The sequence below is a fragment of the Glycine soja genome, chromosome 4 (genome assembly GCF_004193775.1).
Source record: "Glycine soja cultivar W05 chromosome 4, ASM419377v2, whole genome shotgun sequence".
In the NCBI taxonomy this organism is placed as follows: domain Eukaryota; kingdom Viridiplantae; phylum Streptophyta; class Magnoliopsida; order Fabales; family Fabaceae; genus Glycine; species Glycine soja.
Genome location: NC_041005.1, coordinates 44,673,147 through 44,684,091, shown reverse-complemented (window position 1 = coordinate 44,684,091; position 10,945 = coordinate 44,673,147). Strand labels below are relative to the sequence as shown.

Below are 10,945 nucleotides of genomic sequence, written 5' to 3'. Positions count from 1 at the left end.
ACAAAGTACTACGTGCTTATGGATAACTTCACCCATATAAGCATTTTGTCATTATTGTTAGCACAAATGAATTGTAGATTTTTATGTCACTATCCATCTATTCTTTTCTTTGAAAATTAGTTTTATATTATGCTTGAAATTTCTATTTTATATTTGTTTGTAGACTCTGTTGATGGTGATTTCAACAAATTCTTAGTCACGTTAGTAACCATGAGTGAATTAGTCAATCAACATTCGAGCAAAAATCTAGCCGGCATCACTTTCTCGAGAAAATTATTACACCTTTTAAATTGCGACAGAAAATTTTGCTTCTCTAATCATGTTTTAATATTTTAAATTGATGAGTGTTATATGATAAATCTATGATAATTGATAATATATGTTAAGTTGATGAGAATAATTTAGGGTCAATTATTACAAAATACATCCTTAAAAATAGGATGTGAAGAGTTTTAGGTATGATTGCATTTCAAATTAAGAATTAAATTCATAACTAATCAAAAAGTTTAAAACTATCCAAATATCTTAAATTATCATTAAAAATGTAAAGATGCTAATTATGATGATTATATATATATATTTTAAAGGTTTAAACATGATTATCAAACTCTCGAGTTAATTCGTTAACTCGTACGAGTTTACGAGAGTCTACTTATCCTCTGCGAGTTGACTCTTGAGTAAACTCTTTTGTAGTGGACTCTGAGCAAAGTCTATAAACTCCAAGTAAACTCGGTAGACTCTTGAGTTTACCATTGAGTCAACGAGTTAGCAAGTTAAAAAAATTAGATCAAGATGTAAGTCATTTTTTATTATTTCTTGTCTGTTTAACATTCAACATACCTTCATTTAGTGTGTTATTCTCAAATACAAAATTTTCACCTTTAATAATATCAAACTCTTGATCTCTAATAACATCAAACCCTCGATGAAAATGATCTACCACTATTATAACGTCGGCAAGTTATTATCTAGTAGTGATGTATTATTACTAAACTTGATTATTTAAATATTCTGAACTTTATAATTTATTGTTTTGCTTTATTGTATTGTTGAAATGCTTAATTAATATGTTATTTATAGATATTTTGTTATTATTTTTATAAGTAGACTCTTATGAGTTTACGAGTTGAGTCCATGAGTCAAGTATATAAAACTCTCATGAATCTTTGTAAACTCTCGAGTTTGATAATTTAAGTTTAAGTGAATTTATTTTAAAGGAATATCTGTGAGTGTGTGTTTGAAACATTTTATTTTTATTAATGTGTTTAAAAATTGATAAGAGACATGATTTTTTGCATCTAAATGAAACTATTAGTCATAGTTTTTCACTCCGTTTGATATGAGGAAGAAAAGTAAGGCAGAAATAGGATGGATGAAAATAGGTGAATAAAAATATAAGAAATTTGAGTTAATTAAAGGCATTTGATTAAAGAAAAATAAAGATGTAACAATCTTAAATAATAAGACAATTAATGAGGTCAATAAATATGTATTTTTTTAGGGAACTGTAAAGATTGAGTTGCAATAAGAGATATACAGATTGTGAGTTTATTCAACCATGTAAGATGGAGGTGAGTTCTAGTAAAATTATAATGTTGTGCAAAATCAATTATATCATCGTGCAAAATCGATTACAAAATAATTGTTGCACATTTTTTTACCATTCTCGTCATTTATGCATGAAAATAAATTCAAGTGAGACTCACTGCTTTCTTTTCTTTTTTATCCTATTTTTTATATAACAACTAGACTTCCTTTTACTACCCTTGTTGATAAGTTATAATATTTAGGATAATTTCTAATTAGTTGATAGTCGAAGAATATTTACATATATAATATATAAACTCAACTAAGAAAGACATAAACAGACTTAAAAAAAGGACATAAATAAATGAAAAATTTTATATTCAAATAATGCTAAAATATCCAAATATAAATAAAACACATACAATACTAAATGACACTATATAAGAACATATCTTTTTCTTGTGTCTCCTTGTATTTCCTTGCATTAAGCAATAGACAACTATTAAGTATTAACCAAATTGAAAGAGAGCTTGAGAGTGAGGTTACAAAGGAGGCATGTAATTTCGTGAGTGTGACTGCCCGTCTATCTTCCTTACCTGTTTTCCAATCTCCGCAAACTCATTAGAGCAATCCCTTAGCAAATAAAACAAAATGATGAAACAAGAACTAGATAGAAAGAATCACCATACCCATACCCAAATCCAAGTAACAAATTAAATAACAATTATTAACCCATTACCCACACCTTTATTACATACCACTGATTATCACCTTTTAAAAAATGAATAAAAGATCTAACTTGTCTTCGTGCTTGTGCACATTTTCAAGGGGCACAAAGGTCCCAACCACAAAAAGTTAGTGTTGCCACGTGGCGGACGCAGTTGGGTTGACAAAGAGAAAATTAAAAAAAAGAAGAGAAATTTAGAAAACACGGTCGGCGTCGTTTGGGTAGAAGTCGTGTTCATATGCTTCCCTCCTTTTTCTGACATTACAGTTCTGCAGAATTCAGAAAGAAAAAAAAAACCCTCTTTTTTCTTTTTTATTAATCCCTTTTTCTTCGGCAAAATTATCTTTTTTTATTACACTGCTCTCGAATTTCCCGTTTTGCCCCTTCCATCACCACCATTCAGGTCTCTGTTTCATTCATTTTTTTTTTCTCATTCCTCAAAATCTAACCTCTCTCTTTAGCTAACATCTCACCAAAACAGAGTACTGTGTTGAGTTTTTGTTCTTCTTTTTCTTTGAGTTATTTCCCTATATATACACACACTCACATCTCTGTCTCTGTGCAACCAACAGCCTCTGCTTCTTAATTCTCATCACTTATGCCTCATTCTTATTAAGGTTTGTGTTCCTTCCCTTCTTCTTTTTTATTATTCGAATCTGCTTTTTTTTTTTTTATGCCTCCGAATCCGACGAGGAAGAAAAAACCAAATGATTTTTTTTTTAAAGACAAAATAAAAAACAGAACCCCGTAATTTTCTGTCTTTATGCTATTATTATATGTTTTTTTTTATGCCTCCGTTCTATCAGGTTCGTGGTGTTTTGTTTTTTTGACTCTTTTTTTTTTTTCTTCTTTGCTGAAAATTGTTTCTATTTTTGTGACACGGTTGTTTCTGTTTCTGACCGAGTTGTGGGAGATCCATGGCTGAAGAAATTTTGACTCTTGCTAATTGTGGTTTTAGATTTATGTGTTTTGGATGATGTTGGCTTCTTAATCATTGTGTATTCGTTGTTTTTGAATAACAAAACGGTTAGAGCTAGACACGTGTTTTATGATTTTTTTCTTTTTCTTGTGTGTGTTTGTTTGGATAAGTTCCTTTTTATTGGATCTGTTTGTGGGTGGTGTTGATTTTGTGGACCATGTGTTTGATGTTGGCTGTTGCAGGGGTTTTTGTTCATGAAAGAATTGAATATGCCGGGAATTGTTACAAACGGGGTTCAAGATGAAGGGGGGAGTAATGAGATGAATGGGGACCAGGATTCACCTTTTAAGGAACCCTTGAATCTGGTTAAGTCCCCGAGGGGTGGTTCTGTGAGTCCCGGAAGAGGCCAGGGTGATGATGGTGCTAATTTTGGGGGTGATGGGGTGGTTGAGCCCTCCATTGAACAGCTTTATGAGAATGTGTGTGATATGCAGAGTTCTGATCAGTCGCCGTCGAGGCAAAGTTTTGGATCTGATGGGGATGAGTCTAGAATTGATTCGGAGTTGAGGCATCTAGTTGGAGGACGGATGAGGGAGGTGGAGATAATGGAGGAGGAAGTGGGGGAGGGGAAAGAGCCAGAAGGAAGTTCAAGTAGTGAAATATCTTCTGCATTGGGTGGCTTGTCCCATGATAAGAAGTTGGATCAGGTGGATGAGATTCAGGAGGTTCAGCCTGCAGCTACTAGTTCTGGTTCCACAGAAAAATCTGTCAAGGCATTGAATTCACAGGTGGAATCTGATAATACTTTGCCCAAATTGACATCCAAGGGAAGAAGTCCTCTTTCAAAGGCTCCCATTCCGAGAAAGAATGGCAAGCCTTTGAGGAAACCGATTGGTGGGGTTACTGGTGTGAAGAATACGAAGAATTCTCCTATAGGTAAGTCAGTGTCACAAAACCGAGTTGAGAGTATGGCTGAGTCAGCATTAGAAAAACCTGAGCGGGCACCTGTATTGCTAAAGCAGGCAAGAGATCTGATTTCATCAGGGGATAATCCGCAGAAGGCTCTTGACTTAGCTCTTCAAGCAATGGAACTGTTTGAGAAGTTTGGTAATGGGAAACCAAGTTTGGAGCTGGTTATGTGTTTACATGTTACAGCAGCAATATATTGCAGCTTGGGTCAATATGCTGAGGCAATTCCGATTCTTGAGCGCTCAATTGAGATTCCTGTTATTGGGGAAAGCCAACAACATGCCCTTGCTAAATTTGCTGGTCACATGCAACTGGGAGACACCTATGCTATGCTGGGCCAACTTGAGAATTCAATAATGTGCTACACCACTGGGTTAGAAGTCCAGAAGCAGATTTTGGGAGAGACAGACCCAAGGGTTGGTGAAACTTGTCGGTACGTGGCTGAAGCTAATGTTCAAGCTTTGCAATTTGATGAAGCAGAGAGGCTATGCCAAATGGCTCTTGACATTCATAAAGCAAATAATTCAGCTCCATCTGTTGAAGAGGCAGCTGACAGGAGGCTCATGGGCCTTATATGTGAGACAAAGGGAAATCATGAAACAGCTCTTGAGCATCTTGTTTTAGCCAGCATGGCAATGGTAAATAATGGCCAGGAAGCAGAAGTGGCATCTGTTGACTGCAGCATTGGAGACACATACTTGTCTTTGTCTCGATATGATGAGGCTGCCTTTGCATATCAGAAAGCGCTAACAGTTTTCAAGACCAGCAAAGGAGAGAATCATCCAGCGGTGGGATTAGTCTTTGTACGTTTGGCCGACTTGTATAACAGGACTGGGAAGATAAGGGAATCAAAATCATATTGCGAGAATGCACTTAAAATATATGAGAATCCAATGCCTGGAGTTCCTCTGGAGGAGATTGCTAGTGGTCTTACAAATATCTCAACTATCTATGAGTCAATGAATGAGCTTGAACAGGCACTCAAGTTACTGCAGAAAGCACTGGAGATATATAGTGATACCCCTGGTCAGCAAAGCACAATAGCTGGAATTGAAGCTCAGATGGGTGTCATGTACTACATGTTGGGGAACTATTCTGAATCTTACAACACTTTGAAGGATGCTATTTCAAAGCTTCGTGCTATTGGAGAAAAGAAATCATCCTTCTTTGGTATTGCTCTTAATCAAATGGGACTTGCCTGTGTGCAGCGTTATGCCTTAAGCGAGGCTACAGAATTATTTGAAGAAGCAAAGAGTATTTTGGAACAAGAATATGGACCGTATCACCCAGAAACACTTGGGGTATATAGTAATCTTGCTGGCACATATGACGCAATTGGCAGGTATCCACCTTTTTGGGTCATTCCTTTTTCTAATTGCAGATATCTTTTCACAATTAGATCATATGCAGTATTTTCAAAAACTGGTATTATGAGAAGCAGGCTAATAGTAATAAGTTATGTTATATATTAATAGTCTGCCTAATCCAGTCACGCCACCCATATGAATATAGTTCATTGGGTCATGCAACTCATTTGAATATAATGACTGATTTTCATTGTGGCATTCATGTTGAGGAGTTAGTTCACTAGGTTTGAGACTTCATCTACTTTCCCATTGGGTTTTTGTTTGGGAGAAAATCAGCTACTTGAAACAATGATACATCAAGAGAATGACAAGTCTGATTCACCTCCTGAAACTTTTGTAGCTATCACTATTAATTCATTTTAATAAATGAATGGGAAGATGGATGTTTAATAACAAGACATGGAATCTATTGCTTCTGTGTGAAATTAACGCTATGTTTGGTTTAAAGAAATAAAGTGAAGGGAGAGAAAAAAATTGAAATTTGAATTGAAGAGAAAATGGAAGGAAAGAAAATTTTCAATTTTTATTTTGAAGGGTCAACTTTTCACTCTCTTTTCCTGTCATTTCTTCTCTATCCAAACAAAAAAGAACGCATCATTATCCGTATTTTCTATCATTTCCATTTTCTTTCTTCTCATCCAAATAAAGCTTAAGAGTTTTTTTATTACTACCCACAATATGATTAGTTCTTTTCTCCTCATGGGGTTTGATCTTGTATTTCAGGCTGGATGATGCAATTCAAATTCTGGAGTACGTTGTTAACACGAGGGAGGAAAAACTCGGGACCGCAAATCCTGAGGTGGATGATGAGAAGAGGAGGTTGGGTGAGTTGTTGAAGGAAGCAGGTAGAGTTCGGAGCAGAAAAGCCAGGTCACTGGAGAACCTTCTTGATGGCAATGCTCACGCTGCAAACAATGTTGTCATCAGGGCATGATGAGGATGTCTATCAATGACTCATGAAAGAAAATCGGCGCTTTGCAGGAACTCAAAGTGGAGCAAGCTAAAATGTCTAGACAGTATTAATTTATTGGGTATAATTGAATGATTGAAGAGTGTAATTTTTGTGCTTAATTATTATTTAAAAGTTATATTATTGTTTATATGATATGATGTAAGTAATTTTGGTGTATAGATACTCCCTTTGTTTGTGTATACAACATTCCCCCCCCCTGGTTTCATACATCTAGAAGACCTTTTTTCTCCCTTTGTTTTTGAGACTCTAAATTGCCGATATGAGTTGACAATTCCGTGTATGTTGTTTCTTAAATTGAACTTTGCTATTGGTCGAAATAAATAAATTTGAATCATTTTCTCACGAATGAGTTGTGTGCTTAATATACTGTTTCCTCAAAACTATATGTTTTAATTCTCAAAGAAGGGAAATAATCGGTTAGAAAATTTCAGATTAAAACATTATTTTCATATGGGTTAAACAACCCAATATTATATATCAAACGGTAAAATTCATAGTTGTTTGGTGTTCATCATGAATTAATTGCTTTGAACGTAAAACTAGAGATACAAACCGATCGAGTATATTTAGTCCTGATGCAAACTTGTTAATTTCAGCCAAAAAAAGATACAAACTTGTTAACCATAGAGTAATTGATGACGCAGGGGAACAAAATATAGATAGGAGAATATTGAGGATGAAATGTATATATGTTAGAGTATAGGTGAAAGTTGAAATTTCACGTCGGGGTGATTTAATGATTATATTGGCCAATAGTCAATGCTACAAAACAAAGTCATTTTTATGGGACTACTTTGTGAACTATGTAGGCATTGGTCGATCATGTGAAGACAAGATTTACAAGTGATTTTTCTTCCTCCTTGGTCTCTGTACGTCAATTTAAAAAATTAAAGTGATGAATATTTAATATTTCTAAAATTACTTAAATAATTTTACTATTAATTTTGGAGTTACTTAATAAAAGCAGTAATATTTCGAGAATGAAATTGATGATTTATTGGCTTGTGTACCAAATACAAAATATACAATGGTTCATAATCTAAGAAGCACGGACTCGGCCGTGCACGGGTGTCCTGTTAGATAAAAAGATAATTCAGATAATTAGTTAGTTAGTTCTATCACTTGTATGTTAGTTAGTGGTAGTTATAACAGAATTAGAAGAATAACCATATATAGCTTGCTGTAGTACTGTGTAAAAAAAAGACAGAAAAACTGAGTATGAGAATAATAATATGATTTCTTTGAATCTGTACAAGAAAAGCTCTCTTTCTTTCCTTCTTCTTCTTCCCTGTGAGATTGCCAAATTATTAGTTTTCAACAGTGGTATCAAGAACAAGGTTGAAGGGTCTGTTTCTGTGTGAATCAACCCGCAAAAGGAGGGACCTGAGACTTGGGATTGAAGCAATCGAAGGAGATTATGTGTGAATCCACGCTTTTGAGGAAGACGAATTCGAGCATAGGAAGAACCTTGAGCTATGACGAGCAATGGAGTTCCGATGAACAATCTCCCAGTTCTTGGTGAAAAGAATTTTGATCGATGGCATGTGCAGATGAAAGTTCTTCTGGGTTTTCAAGATGTGTATGAGATTGCCACGAACGGGTATCAAGAACCCAGTGCCAGTGCTACTGAGGCACAACGATCTACCTACAAAGATTTGAAGAAAAAAGACTGCAAAGCCTTATTCCTAATTCACCAATGTGTAAATGATGCCAACTTTGAGAAAATTGCAAATGCCACAACCTCGAAGGAAGCATGGGATATTCTTATAAAGAGTTATGAAGGTGCAGAAAAGATAAAGAAGGTAAAGCTTCAGACATTGAGAAGACAGTATGAGCTTCTTGCAATGGAGGAGACTGAATCAGTAGCTGAGTATTTCACCAAGATTCTCACACTCACCAATCAGATGAAGTGCTGTGGAGAACAGATTAAGGAACAACTGGTGATTGAGAAGGTGCTTAGAACACTAACATCAAAGTTTGATCACATTGTGGTGGCCATTGAAGAATCAAAGGATCTTACATCCTTCAAGCTTGAAGAACTACAAAGTTCACTTGAAGTGCATGAGCAGAGATTAAGAGAAAGGAATCCTGAGAAGCACAATGATCAAGCCTCACAAGCTCAAACAAGCAGAAAGTTTGACAAGCAAGGAGACAAATCCAAAAAGAACAAAGGAAAGTGGCGTAATGAGAAGTGGAGAAAGACTGAAGATTCAAAATGTGGTGATTCTGGATCATCTTCACAGAAAGCTGTGTCAAATCCAAGAAGCCAATTCTCAGGGAAAAAGAAATGGGTCGACAAGAAGAAGGTGCAGTGTTACAACTGCAGGAACTTTGGCCATTTTGCAGCTGATTGTAGATTCAGTAAAGGCTCTCATGTGAAAGGTGAAGAAGCAAGGTTGGCACAAGAGGAGAATACAGAAGATGATCATTATTTGCTGATGGTTACCACCAAAAATGATCTTTAGTGTGCTAATTTCTGGTACCTAGACACTGGTTGCTCAAACCATATGTCAAGGAGAAGAGAGTGGTTCACAACACTTGATGAGACTTCCAAAAGCACAGTGAAATTCGCAGATCACAGCTCAATTACAGCAGAAGGGATAGGGAGCGTGATGATTCAAAGAAAAGATGGAAAGAAAGCCTGCATCTCAAATGTCTTGTATGTTCCCAAGATGAAAAGCAATTTACTCAGCCTTGGACAATTGCTTGAAAAGGGTTATACAATGGAGATGAAGGAAAACATGCTGAAAGTTTTTGATAAAGACAAGAAGAGTGTCCTAAAAGCTCCACTCTCGGCCAACAGAACATTTAGAATTGAAATTCAGATTAGTGATCAGAAGTGTATGCAGTCCACCACAGAAATTGAAACTTGGCTATGGCACAAGAGGTATGGCCATCTAAATTTCAAAAGCTTAGAGCTACTAAATAGAAAAGGTTTAGTAACAGGCCTACCAAACATTAGAGTTCCTGAGAAGCTATGTGATGAATGCCTAATAGCCAAGCAAGCTAGAAATTCTTTTGTTTCAAGCATACCTACAAAAACTGTTAAACCACTTGAAGTTGTGTATACTGATGTGTGTGGTCCTTTTGAGGAGGAGTCTCTTGGTGGAAACATGTTTTTTGTAACCTTTATTGATGATCTCACTAGAAAGGTGTGGGTTTATCCTATTAAGAAGAAGAGTGATGTGTTTGACGCTTTTCAGATTTGGAAAACTCTGGTCGAAAAACAATGTGAGTCCAAATTGAAAGTGCTAAGATCAGATGGTGGAGGAGAATACATGTCAAATGAATTCAAATCCTATTGCACTAAGGAGGGGATTGAACATGAGGTTATAGCTCCCTACACTCCACAGCACAATGGCACAGCAGAAAGGGAGAATAGAACCATCCTCAACATGGCAAGGAGCATGCTAAAGACAAAGAACCTGCCAAAGAAATTCTGGGCTGAGGCTGTTTCAACATCTGTGTATCTGCTGAATAGATGTCCAATAAAGAGATTGGAAGATAAGACACCAGAAGAAGTCTGGTCAGGCACTAGACCAAGTGTGAGCCATCTTAGAATCTTTGGGTCTATCTGCTATAAGCACGTTCCAGACGCAATAAGGAGAAAATTGGATGACAAGAGTGAGAAACTCATATTTCTCGGCTACCATTCTACTGGTGCATACATGGTTTTTAATCCTCAAACTCAGAAACTAGTGCTGAGTAGAGATTTGAAGTTTGATGAGGGTCAATCCTGGAATGGAGTGATAAGCAGGGCACATCTGAATTGAGAACCAAAATTGAAGGTCTAAACACTGATGTAGGAACAGAAGACAATGTTGTTCATGATGAAGCAGTATCAACGAGACCTCAGAGAAATAGACAAGCCCCTGCAAGGCTGGATGACTATGAGATATTCCCAGATTCCTCGATTACAATTGATGGTGACTTTGTCCATATGGCCTTACTTGCTGAGATGGAACCTATTGGCGTGGAAGAAGCTTTGAAGCACTCACATTGGGTTGAAGCAATGGAAGAAGAGCTGAGGTCTATTGAGAGAAACAAGACATGGAGTCTCACAAAGCTACCAACAGGAAAGAAAGCCATAACAGTAAAATGGGTCTACAAAACTAAGTTGAATCCTAGAGGAGAAGTAACAAAGTTCATAGCCAGACTTGTTGCAAAGGGATTTCTACAGAAGCAAGGTCTGGATTATGATGAAGTATTTGCCCCTGTTGCTAGGTTGGAAACAGTGAGACTTGTAATAGCAATGGCTAGCTACAATTGCTGGGAAGTATACCAAATGAATGTAAAATCTGCATTTCTTAATGGCTCACTAGAAGAAGAAGTTTTTGTCACTCAACCACCAGGGTTTGTGATGAAAGGTAGAGAAACAGAGGTGTACAAGCTTCATAAGGCCTTGTATGGTCTGAAACAGGCTCCCAGAGCTTGGAACAAGAGAATAGACACCTTTCTCTTGC

General features: G+C 36.3%; 2 protein-coding genes across 3 annotated transcripts; both read left to right on the top strand.

The window, feature by feature from the left end:
* Positions 1-2,516: 2,516 nt before the first annotated feature.
* Positions 2,517-6,753, top strand: LOC114409828 (protein KINESIN LIGHT CHAIN-RELATED 3-like). 2 transcript variants are annotated; one of them, XM_028373454.1, is made up of 3 exons: positions 2,517-2,871; positions 3,416-5,484; positions 6,233-6,753. In XM_028373454.1, exons 2-3 carry the CDS (start codon positions 3,428-3,430, stop codon positions 6,441-6,443), a joined length of 2,268 nt encoding a protein of 755 aa, XP_028229255.1. In that variant the 5' UTR covers positions 2,517-2,871; positions 3,416-3,427; the 3' UTR covers positions 6,444-6,753. The 2 variants fall into 2 exon arrangements, with proteins under 2 accessions (XP_028229255.1, XP_028229256.1); XM_028373455.1 differs by lacking the exon at positions 2,517-2,871 and adding an exon at positions 3,134-3,280.
* A 1,204-nt stretch (positions 6,754-7,957) lies between these two features.
* LOC114410863 lies at positions 7,958-8,947 on the top strand. The gene has a single exon (XM_028374778.1). The coding sequence runs from the start codon at positions 7,958-7,960 to the stop codon at positions 8,945-8,947; it is 990 nt and encodes a 329-aa protein (XP_028230579.1).
* The last annotated feature ends 1,998 nt before the right edge of the window (positions 8,948-10,945 follow it).

Excerpts from the sequence above, each read along its gene's own strand:
- LOC114409828 (XM_028373454.1), top strand. The coding sequence starts at position 3,428 with ATGAAAGAATTGAATATGCCGGGAATTGTTACAAACGGGGTTCAAGAT. Across the intron at positions 5,485-6,232 it reads ACATATGACGCAATTGGCAG|GCTGGATGATGCAATTCAAA; the intron begins GTATCCACCTTT and ends CTTGTATTTCAG.
- LOC114410863 (XM_028374778.1), top strand. The coding sequence starts at position 7,958 with ATGACGAGCAATGGAGTTCCGATGAACAATCTCCCAGTTCTTGGTGAA.